Here is a 23092-nt window from a genome sequence, read left to right on the forward strand (position 1 = left end):
TATCATCCAGCAGGTTAGCCCAGGCTTGTCCACATCTAAGGAAAAGAAGGGAAGTGAATCAATTCTGGCACATTTTCTTGGCCAAAGCAAGCTCCCAAGCCAGACTAGTTGGTGTTTTCTACGTAGGAAAACAGCTCTCTTGTTGAGATCTACTCAAAGTCAGTCTTACACATACACACGCACACATACACACACCCCAGACCAAATTCAAGGGGGAAGGAAAATTGATCTTTTTAAAATTGAAATACAGTTTATTTACAGTATTAAATGTTAGATCCTACCTCATAAGAGAAACTGCAAATTTACATTTCAGAGGTTAGAGACATGGAGATGGTGTGTATGTAAAGATTTAGAAACATTCTTCATTCTGTCTACCACACTATGGCTTCTTCTAGACCACCAAATTAAAACAGGGTTTTAATGCTATGACTGGTTAAGTTTTATGAACTACAGAATATAAAAGATAAAATGGATTATCATATGAGAAAAGAAAATCTTACTAGGTTTTCCCTCTAACAGAGCATTTTTGTTTTCACAGTTTATGTACTACCCAAACACATTTAAGCAGCCTTCATCCTCTGACTCTCATAGGTGTGTTTCTATACAGCTCACAAATCATCTCACTCAAAATTATTTTCTGGATAATAATGGGTAACTAATAGAGGCTGACAACCTGAAATTGTCTCAAAAGTCACCTTTACGACAGTGAAGATTGAACAGTAAATAGAACCTGCAGGCTGATGTAATTTACCTTGTGCCAAAGCAGAGCTCCAAAATGACTTATTAAATCATTCCACTGAAAGTTGTAAATCTGAATGAGAAAAGTACAAATCAATAGAAAACACAGTCAAGCACTTTACCACTTACGGTTTTTTATGACCTTTTAGAAGGATAAAGATTGATATTGCAAAGAAATTCCAGAACAGGAAGACTTGTAAAGACGACCTGGCTGTGGTTTGCATTATTCTTAATTCACGTTACTTTTGCTGTCACTAAACTGTTTGTTAACCTTTTTGGCTTATATCAGAATACCCATATATCATTATTCCTCATGTCCTGCCATGCAGAAGAATTTGGGAGTCAGAGAAGTTTGAAGATCTGCCAACTTCCCATTTTCCTATACAGGACATTGTGTGAAGGCATGGCCCTGGGTCTCCTGACTTTCTGGTGAAGTGTAAAGTCAGTGGAGTGAGGAAAGGAGCCTTGCCTGCCTTGGGCAATGATGCGTGAAAGAAGACATGTGAATGATTAGATCAAATAGCCAGCCATTCAGCTCTCAAAAATGGATTTCCATGGAATATTTTTCTTGACTTTTAGGCATAGCCAATCCCTAGATCTCCACACTTTAACTGAGATGTAATTCACAAGCCATAACACTCACCATCAAAAAATATAAAATCCAGTGTTTTTTAGTAAACTCACAGAGTAGGGCAACGCTCATGACTATCTTAATTCCAGAAATTTCCATCACCCTGAAGAGACCTCAGCCCTATTAGCAGTCAGTTCCAATTCCCTCTTCTCCGCATCCTCTGACAACCACTAATCTATTGTTTCTATAGTTTGCCTCCTCTGGACACTTCACAAATGGAATCATACATGGTCATTTGTGTCTGCCTCCTGCTAGACCCCTTTTGATGAGTGTAAGAACATACGAACCTGGTGTTACCAACTCTTGGGGGACCCTTGCTCTCTCCCTGCCTGACTGTAGGTCAGTCCCAGCCTGGCAATCCACCTCCACAAAAAGGTCAAAAGCACACATCCATCTCCTCAAGCTTTAAGTGAATGGTTGACATTTTGGCCACAGTCACTTATGGTGATGAAAGAAAGGTTTACACTGTAAGTCCCTGAGCAAACATGCCCCGATCCTTTTTTCTGAAGCAGACCCTTCATTGCTTTTCCTTTGGTCCTCAGAAATATCCACCATCCCCTGAGACCACAATTGGACTGTTCAACACATGAACTCTTGCTTATTCACTCATTTATTGTAATTGTATTTATTGGTGTGTGAGGACAGATGTAATACGTATGCTTTCGATGCCAGAGGTACACTGGCAACATTTCCAACCACAGCAATGTGATCTGGGCTGAGCCCCTATTGGATGTGCCAGTCTACGTGCAAAAGGAGTAGAGCTGGGTGAGCACGTCATCCCACGTATTGAAGATATTCACTGGGGACCTATATTCTGCTTACTGGTCCCACTATTTACACCAATCAGAGGGAAAGTTGAAGCAAAGAAATAGTCATTTACAAATTCACTTTGAGTTTAGAAGATGTATTCCAGGAAAGAGAGACATAGAAAATAGCATTGTTTTTATTGAAACTAAGTAGACAAAACATAATTCAATCAGCTTAAAAATGCACTAAGGCTTTGTCCCAAATGAACATCTGGAGGAATCTGGCTTAAGCATAAGAGAAGCAGAGGCTTAAAAAAAGTGTCTATCCAATTACTAACAAAGAAAGAAAGAAAAAAAACTTTAACTGGTGTGTTGAAGAGTCTAATTTCATTGGGGTGTAAACATGACTTCTCCAAGTTACTGCTTTTAATCTTAATCTATTGAAACCCCTTTCCTAATGGATATCAAGTCCCTTAACATCATCTTGCTAGATTTTATGTAATGATGGAAGACAATAAATACGTTGGCCCCAAACCAGCCCAGAGTCAGGCAAAAAGACAGCGATAGGCTGTACCAACTTCCAGGAACCACCTTCCAGTTAGGCAGCCAAGGTAGGAAAATCAAAGAAAGGAAAGGAAAACAAAAGTCCTTAACAAAAAAAGGCACAAAGGGAAAGCAAAATAAAACACAAAATTTAGGAATCAAAGTTACTTTACTGTTTTCCTACAACAAATCAAGAGAAAAGGACAAGACCAGAGTAAAAACTCTCTCCTGGTTCTTTCCAATAAGATGGGAAATGATTTATTTGCAATGGCCAAAAATAACATTTTACAGAAAAGGAACCATAATGTTACACAACCAAGTGTAGCTATAAAATCTCAAACATTCAGGCAATGCTTTATTTAAATCACCAAAAATAAGGTTTTATAGAAAAGGAACTGTAACAAGCAAATGTATAGCTGCAAATTTTCTTTTGCCATCAATATTGATTCCCTCTAAAATATTCAGGGATTACTTTGCAGTTTCCAAGCAAAACTAGAATTTGTGGGACAGAGTTGCTCAGCTTTATCACAAGAATGGAAACAGTTTGCAAAACAATTTTGTTTAATGCTAACAAATAACTAAAAGACGTGGTTACTGCTAACAAGTACCTCCGTCTACTGAAACAGCCCAACCTAAGCACATGTTCACCATCATAGCTGTGTGAACATAGCTGCTGTTTTCCTGCCATCACAGATCACATGTATGGTGGCAAGGGTCAGATGGTGGAGACCATCGAGGCACCGAGGAAGTAATCCTTAACAGAAATAACTACAGTAGGTAAGCAACTCAAACAAATGGGCCCACCTCTGCCAAAACCCCCCAGGGTGGGTGTCACATTTGCTTTCTGTATAAAGAAGGCCCACTGACTGCCTAGTTCTTTACTGGGAACCGAGGACTAGATAAAGAAGCTGTTCCTCCCGGACCATGGAAGCCTTAATAAATCGCCCTGGGATTCTTCGTGCTGTAGTGTGCCTCACAGGCAGCAACATAGGCAGACTCTGGGAAGAAGTCATCATGGTACTCTGCCAAAAACCTGGAAAAAAAATAGCCCCTGTGATCACCACAGTAAAGACCAAATACCAGGAAGCAAAACAGGAATTTCCACAACTGTAACATTTCACTCTTTTTGTATTAGGTAGAAAAAAATAATATAATCTTGATTTCTATATACTGATTATGTTCATTGCACATACCCAGCTTCTATGTTAATGACTATTTTATTGGAATCCTTTCACTAGCAAGTGTACAAATTTCTATTTCTATAGCTTCTAAACTCCACTAGGTGGCAGTCTTGATTATCTAAACACTTCTATGCAAAAAGGCCTCTAAGTATTTCTACATTTTCCTGTTTTAAAAAACAAACTATAAAAAATAAATTATTAACTCAATAAATGTCACCTGAGAAATGCACAGTACTTACATGGGCTAAGTTAAAACAAAACTGAATGGTTTAATCAGTAAAGAGCATTTTGAGTTCTACTTTGCCATTGGCAAAAGATGCTGCAAGTTCCAGCTTTGTAGTAAAAACGTAAGACTGACTTATGCCTGACTATGGATTGATGTTGAAATATAGCCAGCCAGTCACTGAAGAATCTGCAACACAGACACTACCTTGACTCTGAAGTATCAAATATTTCACCATGAAGGGCTGAAACAGGCTCACATGGGCCACATTAACAAGTACGCTAAGTAATTAGCTTCCTGTTTGTTTCCCTGGCCTCCTCCCAACTGTCCTAATTCCTAAAAAGGATAAACCTCTGCAATACCTTCTTCAGTAAAAACCAAGTCAAATTCATTTGAGGTAACTCTTTCTTCTTTGATTGTACCTTTTTTATAACAACTCTTGATACACTGATTCTATAGTTGACACGTTTGGATACATTTTCATAACCCATTACAGCTGAACAGTATGGGGGTTGGGGCACCAACCTTCTACAGAGTTGAAAATCCTTATATAAGGATTTTATTAGTTGGGCCCTCCGTATTCACTATTCCTCCAAATTTGCAGATGCAATCAGCCACATGGATCATGTAGTACTAAGTATTAAAGAAAATCCATGTATAAGTGGATTTGTGCAGTTCAAACCCATGTTGTTCAAGGGTCCACTGTACTATTTTATTTGTAAATTTTTGTAAGTAACCTCCTAAAACTCTAATTTCTATTTTGTTTTGGGCATATCTCAGAATTAAAAGGCTCTTCTGTGCTAACTAGTGGCTGTCTCATTTTGGCATTATTTGATTTCAGTGTAACAAAATGTTTATATAAAACAGAGTTGTGGGTTTGTTTGAGGGGAAGGCTGAAGGAGATTAGGGCATTTTTGAAACTTGTTTCTAATAAAATGTTTTAAAGTCGATTTCCACTCATTTGGTACATTATTCAAAACACCCAGACGAAAGTATCTTTTACAAACTCCAAGACTCATTTCTCTGGCTGGAGTGTTCTCCACTCCAGTAAATCCTACTTGACTAGCTCCTGCAGGTTGGGACCTAAATACAAGGAAAAAGTATCCTCTTCAAGAGAAAGAAGAAACAAGGTCAGGAAGACGGGACACACTGGGTGAGGCAGAGTGACAACCAGCCTTGAACGCCAGGAAAAAACAGTCAATAGACATCTAGGTGGGAGAACTGGGCCACAGGCGTAAAGGAGGCTGGGGTCTACAGCCCCAGGTAAGCAGAGGGCACAGCCTCAGGGCGAATGATCCATCCATATAATAAAATGGCCTTGTCAGGTGAAGGAAACACTACCTTTCCCAAATTCACAAACTATCAGCATAGACTATTCATCATTTCTCTTAACTTCAAAGTAGACACCAAAATCAGACCTACAAATTTATGTACATGGAACAAAGAAAAGTCACATGCTTAAGGTACTCTTGAATAAAATACATTAAATTAAAGTTATCAATCTCAAACACTTCTTTAGAAAATTAATTTTCTACTCACATGGCTATCCAACTGGATTCTTCTGGTGACACAAAAAATTTTACCTCCATACCTTTGCTTAGAAACCAGATAAACTGTGAAAAAATGAAATGGCTCCAACTCCCCATATTACAATTACTATTAGAACCAACCATACTTAGGTAATACTGCTACCATTCACAATACCAGACCTAGCTTCTACATCTGCTGAAGACAAGTTCAGAAAAGTCATATATACGGTGGCAGAGTAAGTTTTGACAAAGTAATAACAATACCTCAGAAAGAGATCAAAGTGCTTCAGTAAAGCCTTCAGATTCTTCTCAGAAAAGGACATCTTTCCAAGGATTTCTGGAAGTTTCACTGCATTAAAAAGAAAAGCAAAATCATTTATAATTGGCAGAATCTGGCAATCAGTAGGACACACTCAGGGATCCTCTGGGTTCCCGTGACCTTATTCAAACTGAAATTAACATCTATACTGCCAAACAAAACCAAAACTCTTACTGAACACAGAGTAGTAAGTACAAATATTACAAACACAATTTGTATGGAATTTAAGATTCATTGTTTTTAAGAGATCAACATTCAATGGTTTTTCTTAGACCCCCCAAATTACCACAAGATGTACCTAAGCCTACAGGTGTTAAAATTAAAGTGGAAAATGAAAAAGGTAAGAAGAAAGCAGGGACCAGGATTTCTCACCAAACAAACGCAGCAAGTGTTGTGCCCCATAAATGTATGAGGGTGGAGGTGGCTGGTCACCTGGGGGGTAACTATCGGGTACAAGTTTCCAGGAGAGGACCTGGGAAAAGCACAGTGAATGTTTGGTTGTTATATCTTCACACTCCATTACCCACAGATCTGTCCATTTGGAATTCCAGCAGAAATACACACACTTTGACATTCCCAGGCTGGCAGAAAGACACGGCTCATCAAGTGTCTCATTTCTACACTGGAGCTTCCCATCCACTTGGCACCTCTGGAGCTGCCTCACAGCTGGACCAGAAAATGGGAAGAAACCAAACATGGAACAAGACAATGACAAGAAACCAACGTGGAGGTTCTAAAGCTATCCTACCTTCCTTGGCAACATGGAGACAGTTCTAATCACCTAAAATTATGACAGATTGTGTGCAGATGAAAAAAATATGCCACCGTATCAAATAAACACAAACTCATAAAAATAAACAAGGAAGGAAGACTTAAAATTGGGAAAATATTCGGTTTTCTAATTTTCAATAGCTTCTACCTGTTAATTAGCTGTAACTGTTTTGTCATTCTGCCCCTTTTCCTTTATTGGAAATTCTCCTGTTATAGACAATGAAGCAATAAAAGATGTTTTGAGAAGTGTTACCACTGTGTCAAGATTCTCTAAGTTTCTGCTATGTTACAGTCACTCTGGAAACTAATTTCACCCACTGAATCAAGTGAAAATAGACTTCAGCCCTGGCAACTGACTGCTTTTCCTTCACTTTGAATTCCAGAAGTGTGGGTGGATGTGGGGCTTTTGTTAAAGTAACAGTTGAATTTCAAAACTCTCTGATGAGCTTCCAGAGAAACATTTCAGCAAATTATAGGTCTATTCTACCTAGTTGCTGCTTTGCTTTTTTGGATCTGCCAAGTTTAATCTGGAAATAGTTGGGTCAAAGGAAGCCCTCTGTAAGACAAAGCAGAAGGATGCCAAAATGAGCCCAGAAAGACTGATGTAGTCAATTTAATCAAATGAAATTTTAGAAATTAACAAGCACCACTATGGTTCCATCTGTCTCCATGCTGAAGGCCCAGGCTTCAGCCCATGCCTCACCAACCCACGCTTCTGTGGTATACAAGCCTCAGGGCAGGAGTAAGTTTCTGCCCCTTTATACTACCCCTAGCACCGAACTCCACGGTGCACACAGATACAGCTCAGGAACTGTTTTGATAGTGACACTCAAAGTGAACATGGGGGAATCCACCATCACTGGAGGCACAAAGGGCATGCTCATGTGCAAAAGCAGGTCATGTGGTTAGTTAGTGAGCCTGGCTACTTCCCTCCCTCAATTCTGCAGCTCAATGTAGTGAATCAGCTCTCTCAAAAATGCATTATGGGGGGAAATAACTGGTTTCCAGTGGAGGAAGTCTCAACCAGGGTGTGCACAGGAATCGCCTGTGATCTCAACCAGGACTACACCAGTCCAGACCCTCCCTGGTGTGGTTGGGTGGCAAACGGCATTGGGAGAGTGAGTCTCAGGTGGTCAGGATGCAGGGCCCTGGGGAAAACATGCTGCAATGGAGGCTTTATGCAGACGGAATGCACTAAAGGTCTCATCGTGAGAGCCTGTCCAACTCCAACCACTTTTTCACTAGAGCCTGTAGCTGTGCCTATCACCACTAGACAGTGGCACTGCACCAGTGACCAGAGTGGGAATGGCTGTGCCTCAATATTCAGATGTCTTCCAGGGGTCCCCAACTTTTTGGTACCAGGGACCAGTTTTGTGGAAGACAACTTTTCCATGGACCTGGGGCGGAGGATGGTTTGGGGATGATTCAAGTGCATTAGATCTATTGTGCGCTGTATTTCTACTATTACATCAGCTCCACCTCAGCTCATCTGGCCTAAGATCCTGGAGGTTGGGGACCGCTGTAAGAAACAGCCTTCTGCTTGAATAAAAACACCTGCAGGGCTTTCTAGTCCAAAAAAAGGAAAATTAGGGACTGCTTGCACTAGGAATTTCCTAAACTTCCCTCAACATTACTGGAACACGAACTGGGTTTTCTAGCAGAGGTCAGTCAACTTATAGCCCTTGAGCCAAAGCAACCCCCTCATGCTAAAAACAACTGTCTTTAAATGTTTTTTTAAATTAAATGAATACTACTTCACGACATATAAAAATCATATGAAATCTGATTACTAGCACACATGAATATTCATTGGAGGGACTGATGCTGAAGCTCCAATACTTTGGCCACCTGATGCGAAGAACTGACTCATTGGAAAAGACCCTGATGCTACAAAAGATTCGGGGCGGGAGGAGAAGGGGACGGCAGAGGATGAGATGATTGGATGGCGTCACCGAGTGAATGGACATGAGTTTGAGCAAGCTCCAGGAGCTGGTGATGGACAGGGAAGCCTGGCATGCTGCAGTCCACAGGGTCACAAAGAGTCGGACACGACTGAGTGACTGAACTGAGACTGAGCACACGTGAATGAATTTTGGGGCCACCCAGCACACCCATTTGTGAACTATTCACACCACTTTCACAAGCTGATGCACCACCCTGAAAGTATTTACAATCTGATCCTTTATAAGAAAAGTTTGCTGACCCCTGTCACCAAACATTCTGTCTCGTAAAGCCATCCTCTCCTGTGCACAGAAACAAGGAAACCCCACTTGCTAGGCAAGATTCATACAATACCCCAGTGGACTAAGACAGCTCCTGAACTCCTGAAATACTCACTGTGTATCTCAGTTAACTGGCCTTAAAAATAGTTTCAAACTGAAGCTTTCCTATCCGTAAAAGGGAACTCTGGTGGCAAGGTTATTCTCAAAAACCTGAGGTAATTTAGATCAAGCGCCTGCCACAATGCTAGCATACAGCATGCCCTCAAGGGGATGGCTCTTAATATTACTGTTAAAGATGGGTTTCATATTTTTAAATGGTTGAGAAAAGACTAAAAGTAGAATAATAGCACATAAATGAAAAATTATCTGATATCCAAATGTCAGTGTCCATAAACACGGTTTTATTGGAACACGGCAAACTCATTCATTTACACAGTGTCTGGGGCTGCTTTGGAGCCAGGAAGTCTCAACAGTGACTATGTAGCCCACAAGGTTTAAAATATTTACTCTCTGGCCTTTTGCAGAAAAACTGTACTGACAACTGTTCTATAAAATAACAATACTCCTATTTCAATACTTGGACTTATTTGAAATAAAAGAGGAATGAAAGTGCAGGGCTATAATCCTAACCATTGTCTCATTTTAGAAACCACAAATACAATGTTACACATCATACAAACAATTCTGTTAATATCCACGGCAAGAGTAACATAATGTTTCTTCTAAGAAAAACGGGATTTCCTCTTGTAAGACTTTTTAAGAAAACACAAAAGGAAGGGTTCAATGGGGGTGAACAACAGACACTAACGCCTTACCTCATTTATTTCATTAGTTCTTCTGCCTTCAAAGCCAGCAAACACTGCACTCCCTTCCTTGCTAGGGGTCAGAGGAACAGGTGAGGATGATCTGCTATGAACAGGTGTCTCTTTAAAAGGAAGGAAGGGAAGGAAGGGAAGTCGCTCAGTCGTGTCCGACTCTTTGCGACCCCGTGGACTGTAGCCTACCAGGCTCCTCCGTCCATGGGATTCTCCAGGCAAGAATACTGGAGTGGTTTGCCATTTCCTTCTCCAGGGGATCTTCCCGACCCAGGGATCGAACCCAGGTCTCCCGCATTGGAGGCAGACGCTTTAACCTCTGAGCCACCTGGGAAGTCTCTTTAAAAGGACAAGACTTTAATTAGCCACTAATTAATTATCCACTAATTAATCATACAGCTACTGAATTAAAGATTGCTGGAATACCTTTACAAACAGCAGAGAAGTTATTAATTTTTACCAATAAGACTTCCCTGTCAAGGACAGTAGCTGGAATATTATTTGATGAAGAAAAAGAATGAAGTTCAGAGGTATCCCTAGCGGCTCAGACAAAATTCACCTGCAATGCAGGAGACCTGGGTTTGATCCCTGAGTTGGGAAGATCCCTTGGAGAAGTGAATGGCAACCTGCTCCAGTATTCTTGCCTGGGAATTCCCATGGACAGAGGAGCCTGGCGGGCTACAGTCCAGGGGGTCGCAAAGAATTGGACACAACTGGGCGACTAACACTTTCATTTTCACACTTCACTGAGATAAACTACGTACAACATGATGAAACTTGAAAACATTGTATGTTAAGTGAAAGAAGCCATGGACAAAAGGCCACATATTGTATGATTCCACTGATGAATTCATGCCCAGAAGAGGCAAATCCATAGGTACAGGACGTTAATTAGTTCAGGGCTGGAGGGAGGGACTGCCAACAGATGGGGGAGCCAGTGCGAAACTGGTCAGTACCAGGGATCCTAATCATTGAGCTGAAGGCATGGGGGTGGAGGTGGGGGCCTCCCATCTCTTAGTGAGTTGATGGCAGGTTAGGGAAAATGCCTCAGGAGCCTTGAACAGGCCAAACTCCTGGGTCGAATCCCACGGCCACCCCTCCCAACCCCCGCCACAGCTGAGGGAGCGAACCTGGATGTGACCCAGGGCTCCTTCCCTTCTCCCGCAGCACTTCCTGCCCGCTGGAGTGGGTTCAGGAGCATGGTGCCTGACCCAGACCAAACACAGAGTCGGCATCAGCTCTCCCCGGCGTGGCCTTCCTGCGGGCAGTGGACCTACTCTTTTCCAGGTGCAGGAACAGCTTGGGCATGGTGGCAGACGTGTCCTGCTGCCGGCGCTTGGGCTGGGGTGAGGCGCTGCTCTCAGACAGCCTGTCACAGTTGGCAGAGTGGCGCGTGGACCGCCTCAGAGACTGCAAGGCTTCCGGCTCGCCTTTGCGCCTTTTGGGGGTGGTTGGTTCGCCTGAGGTTGGCTGACTCTCTGTGGACTGTGGTGTGGATGGATTCAGCAAAGGTGGGCTTGGAGAGAGCTCCTCCTGGTTCCTACAGAAGGAAGGGGAATGCGTCACACGTGCCCGCAATCTCTGCAAAACCTGGAGGGGTTCCTCAATGTCCTTCTTCAGACAGAAAACACAGCCTCCACTCCACTCCACTCCAGGAGGCTTTGAAACTTTCACTTCCAGATGTGCCAAAACAAATACTTTCTTAAAAGGTAACTAAACATTATTATACCATTTTCACCCTTTAACTTTTCAAGGCACACTGGCATTAAAGGCTGTGATACCCTTTGTCCTTGTTTTATATCAGTGGTTTGCAACTCAGGGGTGATTCCGCTCTGGGGGGAACACAGACACCTTCTGGAGTCACTTTTGATGGTCACAACTGGGAAAGTGCCATTGGCATCCAGTGGGTAGAGGCCAGGGATGCTGCTCGCCATCCTACAGGGCATAGTTCGGCCTCTGCCACCAACAATGATACAGTTAAAAACGTTGGTAGAGCCAAGGCTGAGAAACCATGATGGTGAGACTAAGAATACAACATCATCTCATCACAGTGTAACTACTGATAGGGCTAGAATGCCACAAACGTTGGCCACATTTTGTGGAAACACCTGGTCCACTCTAGACACTGGGAACCTTGAGGTTTGGAGGAGGGCGTGGGGACATCAACATAGGTCCCCACTGAGTCACACAGGCCTCCCAAATGGGGTGGAACCAATGAGGAAGGAAGGTAGCCAAAGAAGAGATAGTCATAAGGCAGACAGACAATTACCAGACAGGACCTGAGGAGGAAGGGGAACAAGGGGCTGAAGGGGAAAGGAGGGCAATGCTTGGTGCAGCAAGTGGGAAGCTGTCAGTGACTTTGGGGAGCAGAGGGAGGTGGGAGACAAAGATAGATGGTAAACAGGCAAGAGGAGATGGAGGAGTGGAAATCATGAAAACAGACCACTCTCTCGGGAAGATGGGCCTGAGGCAGACAAGGAAGTAGCTTTCACAGATAGAGGCATGGACTCATGTAGGGGGGACTTTTGTTGTACCCAAAGAATGGAGATTTGGAAATGCTTGGTCACAGAGGGAAGACAGTGGTGACACAGCAGAGTGGGAAAGAAACTAACCTTTACTTGAAGGCCTAAGGCAGCCGGCCCTTCATGCACATCCTCATTTAATAACTACCTACAGAAGCAAATGTTCTTTCCATTGTTCAGAGGAAAAGCAAGCGACTCAGATGACACCTCCCCAAGTCACAAGTTCAAACCCACACCCAACCTTCTCAGGCCATGCTCTCTTCACCCCACTGTCTTTGGAAAGAAGGGCATTGGCTACACTAAAGCCAATTTCTCTACACTGAAATCTTCACTTTGTAAAAACTTCTAGAGACATTTGAAAGTGAATGATGACTCAAGCTTACCCAAGAAAAAAGAAAACCACCAGGACAGACAGTGGTTTGCAATCTACTCCCTCCTCCAAACGTGTTGGCCCCATGGCATCCAACAGAAATCTTTAAAAACAGATCTACCTATTTGATTTCTGGTAGCTGATGGTTGAACTGCAAGCTAACTTACCTATTAGTGTTTGTGGTACTTTCCTTAATCGGAAGAAAAAATTTGGATGAAGTCACCTTTTTATACTGAACTTGTTCATATGGATAGAGCAAAACCAATGGGAGAGTGTAATCAAAGGTTATTCTTAATCCATCCACCATCTCCTTACAAAGGTCAACGCTGGAAAGATTAAAGAGATTAGAGATGCAATAAAATAACAGAACTTTTCAAAATGTCACAACGAAGGTGCACATTTCTAACCAGGAAGAGTTTTAAACACTATATATTACACCTAAGTGTGCAAAACAAAAAGTCTGTAGGTGTTAATAAAGAATTAAATGGGAGCACAGACCTAGAATATAGAGTGCAGTAAGCAAGTAATTTTAACTTACACACTGAACACAAGCGAATATGCTCAGTGCCACACAAGGAGCCCAAGCAGTCTGTGCTACAGAAAGTAGACACACCCCAGTCACCCGCAGCTGAAGGGGGCGGTCATGAACTAATACACCTGTTTAAACTGGAACAATCTACTTGTCTGACTCCACTCCTGCTGGATCGTGTTCCCAAGGCAAGCTATGAGGACAATTACTCAGATTAGGGTAAAGACTTGTTTGTAAACAAGTTTCAACAAAATTCTCATTCCCCATTCTGGTACTTTCAAAGCAAAAAAAAAAAAAAAAAAGAGTTCACTCCCTAAATTACACCACTGAAAACTTCTAGTGTTGAGGCAGTGCATATCCTCAGTGGATTCACATCACAATACTAAAGAGTTGCTGAACATTCCAAAAAAAGGACAGTATTTTGAAATTTAACTGGTTACTATGTAAATTAAGCATAATAGTAAGTGAATTCATAGTAACTGAAATAGAGACAGTGTTACCTGTTCTAAATGGAAGTTTCTTCTCTAATACCCAGAGTGAACCATGAAATGCCAACTCTCCCTCCCCTACTTACTTCTTTTCTGCTGGGATATAATGCACATTCACATTGGCGTGTGGCATAGCATGATGGTGACGAGGCCTCTCATTGGCTGAAAAGGCTGCATTGATGGCAAAATGCTTCACGTACGATTCCAAAATAGTTATGATGTTGGTCTGGCATGGAAGTTTCACTAACTGTTAACAAAAACATAAACATTTGATGTCTACATTCCATTGTATAAACCATATATTCCAAGAAACAGTGGTCTTGTGTATGTCATTTTTGAAGCTCAAAAATAAAGTCAATTGTGTATGAAGATAATTCTTTAGGTAAATGTGCTTTGAAACTCTGACTTTTCTTCTACTGATCATATCCCCATGTACATTACAATAATAATTTAAAGTTAATTAATAACTAATTTTAAAAATAAATGCAAGCAATGATTCTCAGCTTAGGGACCCATTAGAACCATTTGGGGAACCTCTAAGATATCCACAGCTGCCACCCCCAACGTCATAGATCAGTTTTCACCTTAACCTTGAAGCCCAGGCATCAGGAGGACTCTGCAAAGCTCTCTAGAAGATTTTAACAGGCAGCCAGGGCTGGAAAAGACTGTGCACACTTCCATCAGGAGAATACTACTGCCAGAGAAGTTTAAAACCCAACTCAGTACAGAACCTGAATTTCATTCCTCCAAGGTTTTCAGCTTTCTGTGATTGCAAAATATGGCTCTATCACAAACCCATGTTTTACGTGTTCTCCTTTTTTACCCGTTTCCTCCTGTTGATATAGTAACAATCATCCTCAAGCTTCTTCTTCAGAACTTCAGGGATTTCTATAGTTATTGTTCTTTCTTCCATTTCCTTCTTTGCGTGCAGCTCTGGTCCTTCCTTCTGCAATATCACAATTCCATTTTAACTACCTAAAACAGAGAGTCTACATCCAAAGAAGGACTAACATAAGCATAGCCTACAAAGAAACAAACCAGTTAATTCTTGACATTTACACCAGTAATGATGTCACATGTTCTAATGAGAAGTATATTAAAGGCCAAAAGTTAACTTCTTTTAGGGCACTAACGACATTGCAAATGCTTATTTCGTTTCTTCCCAATTTAACTTTACCAGCGGGATTCACGTTAACTTTGTATTCAGGCAAACAGAAGATGCTAAACTCCTGATACACATCATTTAAAAATTAACCAGCATTATAAAAAGTTCACAGTTTCATTGGAAAGACAGAGGTGAAATGATTTGTGGAAACATTTCATGGGTATAAAAAGCCACAGAGAAGTTTCACAATAAAGAGGGTTTTTTCCCTTATACATGAAGTACAGTTTTATCATATTTGGTTAAAAAGATGGATTTTTACAAAACATTTCACAACTAGAAAACTTTACCACCAAAATATATGCCAAAGAGTTTTTACAATAAGAACTGTATACCACTTCAGTCTTTTCTTCAATATCACCCTCTTCACTTATTTCTCCATCCTTTTCTTCACTGTCAGAGGAACTGCTTATTGCTAGGTAAAACAAAAAACAGCAGGCAAACCTGCATTACACACTTCCTTAACCCTTACATTTACAATTCTTTAAGGTGGCACGGGTGTCCTACTGCTAGTAATAATAAACTACTGTCCAGCATAAAGTTTAAACACCAAACACAAATATTGGACCTTTCAGAATAGAAATTTATTTTGAAAAAATATAACACCAACCTCAAGTGATGCAAAAACCACACAAGTAAATGATCTGCAAGTGTTTAGTCACCTAGGATCTTATCGTTCCCTGTCACATTCACAAGTGGAGCAAGGTACCAAGAAGGAAACATGAGAATGGACCTCTGAGGGGTTACTATAAGACACTGATTGAGAAGGCAAGGGTCATGTGCAAGACCCACCAGGTCTAATTAGGAACTTTCTGACTGCTACTTTAATTATCAAAAACAAATGGGCAAATGTTTTATGAAATGAGCTTACAATGTTCCCTTGTCTAAAATTTCAGTGAGTCTTTCCCCTCAATCCTGCAGTATAAAAGAATTAGGTAAAACTCCTTTTAACCAGAGACAATAAGTCAAGCCACTCACAGTTTTCATCGTTTTCATCTTTTTCGTCAGCAGGGAGGCTTTTTAAGACAGAGTCCACACCAGGCAACCTGCAGCGCTTCCTCTTTCTTCCTGTGCTTCTCCTGAAATGGATAAATACCGCTGAAATGTTGACTGATATGGGTCTTGAGGTTAAAAAAACAAAAAAATACAGTAACAATAATTCTTAAGTATTGAAGACATAATTACACTTTAAAACATAAGTGGTAACCTCCATTTCAGAATACTACATGATAATCTCTCTGAAAGCACAGCAGTTATTTAGAATACAGCAGAAACACTATTTACTGCTGCTGCTGCTGCTGCTGCTGCTAAGTCGCTTCAGTCGTGTCCGACTCTGTGCGACCCCATAGACGGCAGCCCACCAGGCTCCCCCGTCCCTGGGATTCTCCAGGCAAGAATACTGGAGTGGGTTGCCATTTCCTTCTCCAGTGCATGAAAGGGAAAAGTGAAAGTGAAGTCGCTCAGTCGTGTCTCACTCTTAGCGACCCCATGGACTGCAGCCCACCAGGCTCCTCTGTCCATGGGATTTTCCAGGCAAGAGTACTGGAGTGGGGTGCCATTGCCTTCTCCACTATTTACTACTACGCTTTAAATATGTTACATGACTTGATAAGCCACGTTTATCAGATTTTTTAACTTTTCTCTGACAAAAATTCTAAACCTTAAAAGAAAACACATTGAGCAAAATTCATGTTTTTGGTATTCTTACAGGCGAGCTACAGCTTTTTTGGCCAATTTCCGCTGTAATCTCCGATTTTCATCGGTGTCACGAAGGACATGATCCTCTGCTGCCCATCTATCCCAGCTAAAGAAACAAAAGAGGAAAAGAGTGTAAAATTCAGTATTTTAGTTTGACATGAAACAAATGTTAAAAGCACCACACAGGAACAGATGTGTCTCAAAATTACCTTTTAGAAAACTATTTAAATATTTTAAATCACAGAGAAACCACAACTCATTCAGACACAGAAGCAACGAGAGTCTCCAAAAGCACCCATAGAGAATACAAATATAGTCGACTCAGAAGTAATCATTCTTCAGAGTAGGCAAGGTTTGACAAAAAAGCAAAAACAGGCAATAAAACATTCCTAGGAGTGTTTCTAAAACTTAACAAAGAAGTTTGCAATGTTCCTGTGCACACATGATCAATTTCAGTCCGGTTTAACAAGTACACTCACCTTCTGTTCCAACCATTAAAATGGATCAGATATTCTGGGATCTTTCTGCCTTTTTCGTCTTTCCCAACAATAACATCGACGATCTGAAACCAGAAAATATCATCCACAAACAACAGAACATACAGAATATCAGAAGCTGGATTAGGAAAACTAGATCATGGGCTTTTTTGTAAAAGAAAGGAAAGCATTCTCTCCTTTTTTAGACGGAGAGCTGGGCTGAAACATTTTTCCTTTCAATTCCATTTTTTCCCCTGAGTGGATGCCTCAAAATAGGAAACATCCCTCCAACCACCCCGATTGGTCTCTGAGTGTGAGAACGGGTGTAGCTTCTGAAGCCATTAGTCAGCCGAGTTGTCACTATAAGAGTCCGGGCCTGACAAGCAAGCCTCGGCCGATAGACCTCTGGGAGTTGTAGTCTCCTGGGCTCCGCAGGATCCAGGGCCAGTTGGGCTCACAGATTCCGCTATCCCGCCTAGCGGTGTCCCCAGGGGGAAATTCGGGGGCAAATGAAGGGGCGTGTCACCCTTGGGGAGACTCAAGGCGGGGAGGGAGGAGGCACGGCAAACAGAAACCTGAGGCAGGGGCAGCGGGGGTGGAGCCCCAAAGTAGAACGTAAAGCCCGGAGGGGCGCTGGGGCCAGCCCTCATTCCCGACCTGCGAGACCCACTCCCTCACGCCACCTAGACCGGAGGAGCTGCTGATGGGGGTCCATTTTCTCCCAACCTCTGAAACAGGCGGACAGGCAGGGGGGCGCGACACGGCCGACTGAAAACCTAAACGGTACAAGGCCCTGGAGGACGCAGACACCCGCTCAACCTGGCTCTCGGAGAGAGGCCTACGGGAGGGGCCGAGCTCAGGCCACGACGGGTCCAGGGCAATGGCGTCGCCAGTTGACAGCCAGCACTGCAGTGCTACCTATGGATTAGGACTGGGGCCGCTCGACCAAGGCATCGTGCGGGACAGGACGGGGAGAGTTAATCCCCAGGCAGTGGCCTTGAGCAAGCGGCCTCCTGGACGCGCAGCCCCCGCCGCCCTCAGGTACACAAACCGACGCCGCGGCTCCTGCAGCGCGACACCGCCAGCGCTAGGTTTCCGGCAGCGCCGGCGCAGCCCCCGGCCCAGGGCGGAAGCGGAAGCGTCCCAGCCCGGACTCCCCATCGCGGCGCCCCGCGAGCGCCCCCTGCCGCCCGTGCGGCGCCGCGCAGGCTGAAGAGCCGCGAGCAAGAAGCGCCGAGCCCCGCCACTTCCCCCGCTCCGTGGCGCCGTCAGCACCCGCATCCGCGTTCGCCTCCCGTCCCGGGGTTCCCGGCCCGCGCCTCCTCCCTGCCCCTCCGCGGCGGCACCTTGGCATCGTACAGCACTCGCGCCTTGGTGGGGTCAGGCTCGAAGCACAGCACTTTCTCCCCTGAATGGAATTTAAATTTCATGCCCTCGCTCGCGCTCATTTGCTCATCGTGGCGGAGGGCGAGGCTCCGGGGCGGGCGGAGCGCGCGCGGTGGGGGAGGGGGGTGGGGGCTGGGAGGTGGCGCGCGGCGGCGGAGGTGGCGGGGAGGGAGCGGGGACTGGCGGAGGCTGTGGCCGGCCCGCCCTCGGCCCCGCCTCTGCCCGCCCCGCGCCACCGCTGGACCTCGGAGCGGCCAAGCGCGCGCGCTCCCGATCGAGCGCGTCCCTGCGAGTTGCCGGCGGGCTCCCGGGTAGCTGGGAGTCGGGGAGCCCGCGGCCCCTCCAGCCCTCCTGGGAGGCGGCCGAAGCGGGCTGCGCCCACGAGGTCAACGCGCCGGACGCGCCCTCTCGGCTCCGGGGACCGGAGAACCTGGGGTGGGCACTGGCGGCGAGGAAGCTCCCTGGCCGCGCCGCCTTGGCCACCTTAGCAGAACGCGGTGGCCACCGCGGGCAGGACGTCAGGCCGGAGTCGGGTCTAGAGGGGCAGTGGCCTTGATTCGGGGTTGGGGTACGGAGCTAGCGTGGTGGAAGAGAGATTAAAGCACCGGGGTTATAGCGGGGCCAGGACGAGCAGGTGGCAGCTCTGGAGCACGCCGGTGACAGCGGGCGAGCAGTGGGCGGCGAGGCTGATGGGTCTTGACCAGGGTCGTTAACATCTCACGTCTCAGCTTCCCCCCGTGGTTTTTCAACACCCACAACTGGCAGAGATGCTCCCTCGAGGTCTGTCTTCTCCAACACATTGGAAACTCCCTACAAGCGCGAGTTGTTCTAAGGCCAATACTAGAACGTACCGACAGAGAGGGGATGCTCAGGACGAATGACAGATGCTGGGAGACCCTTTCTTGAAGGGCAAACCTCTACAAACAGGAAAGATGGTGCTAGGTTTGTTTTCTTTTGAGGAGTGGAAAGCCTTTAGGCAGTGTAGAAGACTCATCTGGAAACTGACTCTGTGTGGTGGTGAACTGTCAGTCCTCCACACTCTGGGCTCTGTTCTTGCCTCCAGAAATGTACACTTGCCTCCTCCTTCACTGGCTTCCTGATGCACATCCTTCACATTTCAGTTTGGACACAGCCAAGAGAAAACCCCTCCAGCTTCCCTAGACGATGATACACCCTTCCAGGGATTCCCTCTCAGCCCTCTACTTACCCATTTCCTGCATTTACTGCCCTGCAGTAGAAGGGCTGTTTACTTGGTAAATGTCTTTAAGATGCTCCACTCCTGAAGTTTGAGAAGGCAGGGCTGCAAGGAATCTCATCCAGCTCATCGTTACATACTCTTGCTTGTGTGCTCAGTCGTGTCCGACTGCAACCCCGTGGACTGTAGCCGCCAGGCTTTTCTGTCCATGGGATTCTCCAGGCAAAATTATTGGAGTGGGTTGCCATTTCCTCCTCCAGGGGATCTTCTTGACCCAGGGATCGAGCTTGCATCTCCTACATTGCAGGCAGATGCTTTACCGCTTAGCCATCGGGGAAGCCAGGCCTGCCAATGCATACTCTTGGCACACAATGAATAGTGATTAATTCATTGACTAGATTACAGACTTATGAAATAGAGAAGGAAATGGCAACCCACTCCAGTATTCTTGCCTGGAGAATCCCATGGACAGAGGAGCCTGGCAGGCTACAGTCCATGGGGTTGCAAAGAGTCACACATGGCTTAGCAACTAAACAACAACAGTGAAATAGGATCCACAAAACTCAGTGAGCAGTTGAATGTGAAGGTGGAAAGGGAAGGAGGATTCTTGGAAGATTTCCAGATTTTCTGGCATAGGGAGTTTGGTGAGTGATAGCTCCATTGGCCAGAATAAGGGCTATCAGAGGAGAGACAGGTTGGGGGAAGACATGGAAGACCTGTCTCTGGGATAATACAGTGGAGAAGCCAGAACTGGAGCTATGATTCCTCTTCAGATTGTGGTTTATCTGGGATGAGATCTTGACGATGCTATTCCCCATAAATGGCAGGGGGACCTCTGGGCACAAATAATTGCATGTCATACTTAAGCCATAATTTAGTATTAATGTTTTTCTTTTTCTTGCTGGTAAATGGAAATTTCCTCTCCAGACTCTAAGCTTTCAGAGCAAAACTTGGATGCTTTCTTTTATTTTTCTCCATTTCTACCCCTTATATCCTTGAGCAGTGCCTTTTTCCCTGTCTTCCTAAAAAGTCCAAGAATGCACAAAGCTTCAGGATCTTAAAAGTTACAAATCCCACTAATGGGAGCATCCCCTGGCAGCCCTCATCCAGATTAGGACCCCTAGAGAGGTCTTCATGTCTAATGCGGGTGGAGCATCCTTTTCCTCTTGGGTTAAAGGTAAAGAATGTTGTGGGCTCTGGGATCTGGTCCCACACTTGTCAGTTCCTAGTTTGTGTGTAACCTTGGACAACTGATTAGGCTCTCTGTGATGCAGTTTTCATACATTTAAAGTGACAATAATAGTGGCTTCTACCTCAGGGTTGTTTTAGGAATAAATCAGTCTATTCAGTGTATATGCCTTTGTGTAGTGCATAAGAAGTGGTGGGTCAATGCTTGCTATTAATATCAGGCACTTCTTGAACCCTTCTCCTTGTCCCCAATTCATTCAACAAATATTTATTGATCCTCCTGTGTGCTGGATACTAGACACACAAAGTAGGATACAGATATTACCCCTGGCCTCAAAGAGGGTACATTTCAGGAGGGGCAGAGCAGCATGCAAGCAAATACAAGGCTCGTGGGTACTCTGATAAAGCTGCCCTGGAAGAGGACAGACACAACGGCTTACATCTCTCTAGGAGTAGGGGAGCGTCAGAAAAAGCTCCAGACTGGAAGTGCTCTTGTTAAACGATAAACTAAAGATAATTAAACATTTTAAGAGCAGAAATCTATTGGAATCTGGCAGCAGAAAACCAGGTGTGGTTAGGAGTGCTACACTGTCAGGAGTGCTACACGATCAGGAGTGCTACCTTGTCAGGAGCTCCCTGAGAGGCTTTCACAGAGAAAAGGCAGAAGTAAGGAAAGTGCTGATTGGCTACAGCATAAAGACCAGTTGGCTGTTTCTGATTGGTTGTCCTTAGCATCTTGATTTCATAACATTGAGGAACTTACTTACAGGCTTAGATTTTGGTTTGCTTACCTAGGCTGCCAAGGCATTAGGGCCACCTCAGTCTAATGGCCTCTTTGTTTAATTGATTAAACTTATTCACTCTTTTGGTTATCCTCTCATGCAGGAGAGATTGACTGACAATTTGGTATTAGTGCCACTCTCAGTCACTAACAGTTAAGTTGCTCTTGTCTCATTGTGAAACTCACAGGTTTTGATGTCAGATCCGTGGAAGATCTGTTTTTGATGTTCATCTCGTTTTTCATCTTGTTTCTGTTTCTCTAAATGCAGTGAGACCACCTGATACACTGCTGATGGCTGTGAACATGCATTTAAGACCACTGAGAGAACACAGCACATCAGGGGCTCTACAACGCTGGCTATAGGAGGATAATACCAAGAGCCTGAAGTATACACTTTAACCAGGGCCCCCATGAATCAAACCAGTTGGTATCAAATATATCAAAGAATGTACCGGAAGGAGCACCAACCTGTTTTAGCCAAGTGGCTTGATTAATTTATTGCATTTGCTCTAATACCAAAGGTGTTGATCCAGGTACAGCAGGAGATATTTGCTATGGCACAGACTCCTTGTTCAGCCAACAAGTAATCTATAGCAATTATAGTATCTAAACCATCTTAGCAAGATAGTCTTTGGACTTTGTTGTGTCGCTATGGCCTTAGCAGCAGAAGCATCAATAGTGCTCAGAGTTAAGGGGCATTGTCTTCTCAGCGTTAACAGAGGGAAAACGAAACTAGCAAGAAGGCAAAAGGAATAAAGATTTCATATTGGGGATGAAGATCTTGATCCATGATCTTGGGAGAGCTGTCTCCCTTAAGATGCCATCTGCTTCTGGGGAGGAACCTCCCTAGTCAATTTTACATCCCCAGCTGGCATGCAGTTCCAAGGGTCTGGAAGAGCCCGTTTTAAGTGGGGGATGTGTACCCAGGTTCAGTTCCCTGAAGTTTGGCTGCCATCTGGGTAGTGAGAAGGACTCGGTATTGTCCCTTCCAAGGAGGTTCAAGGGTTGTCATTGTTCTCAGTGATTCCAAATCAGAAGAGTGGGAGAAAACCGGAAACACTAGTTTGGAGTGTTGTAGCAGATATCTGAGGAAACTAAAAGAATTCAGGATCCAGTTCTGTTTACAGGTACAGTTGTTTCCTTTCACCTTTATTATTTCTAAGTGGTTTTACTTACATATATTTATTAAAATTCTTGACCCTTAGAATCCTTTATTCCTAGTGAAAACTAAGAAATAAGCAGTGTGGACTATTATGCTAGCATTCTGTGGATTGGCATGTTTATAAATACCTTTCACAATTACTAGAAGTAATCCCTTTTAGTAATTTTTCAGTGTGGCACAAAACATGTTTACTGGTTAGGATCGAGTATCTTTAGTTCCTCTGCCAAAGAAAGCCAAAAGTGAATAAACCTGTGTTCAGTAATTAATAGTTCAGTATTTTATCTTACTTGGAAATGATCTAGATGTTTAATGACTTTCATTTAACTTATCTCATACAACTTTAATGTTTTAAGTTACCAAGAAGACTTTGGAAACTAATCTTAAGTAAACATATCGTAAGGTATGATTATTGTTGAA

At 43.9% G+C, this 23092-nt stretch overlaps 1 protein-coding gene across 8 annotated transcripts; it reads right to left on the minus strand.

The window, feature by feature from the left end:
* Positions 1-2808: 2808 nt before the first annotated feature.
* On the minus strand, positions 2809-18425 carry MSL3 (MSL complex subunit 3). 8 transcript variants are annotated; one of them, XM_081567195.1, is made up of 13 exons: positions 18310-18425; positions 16967-17049; positions 16498-16593; positions 15768-15868; positions 15125-15204; positions 14451-14573; positions 13714-13874; positions 12778-12936; positions 10996-11258; positions 9719-9828; positions 6283-6382; positions 5856-5940; positions 2809-3691 (listed from the first exon to the last, which is right to left on the minus strand). In XM_081567195.1, the coding sequence occupies exons 1-13, from the start codon at positions 18409-18411 to the stop codon at positions 3592-3594; spliced, it is 1563 nt and encodes a 520-aa protein (XP_081423321.1). In that variant the 5' UTR covers positions 18412-18425; the 3' UTR covers positions 2809-3591. The 8 variants fall into 8 exon arrangements, with proteins under 8 accessions (XP_081423321.1, XP_081423323.1, XP_081423326.1 ...); XM_081567197.1 differs by lacking the exon at positions 18310-18425 and adding an exon at positions 18015-18091; XM_081567200.1 differs by lacking the exon at positions 18310-18425 and adding an exon at positions 17882-18091.
* Between the last annotated feature and the right edge of the window lie 4667 nt (positions 18426-23092).

The sequence above is a fragment of the Giraffa tippelskirchi genome, chromosome X (assembly GCF_054371585.1).
Source record: "Giraffa tippelskirchi isolate mGirTip1 chromosome X, T2T-mGirTip1v1.2.pri, whole genome shotgun sequence".
Lineage (NCBI taxonomy): Eukaryota > Metazoa > Chordata > Mammalia > Artiodactyla > Giraffidae > Giraffa > Giraffa tippelskirchi.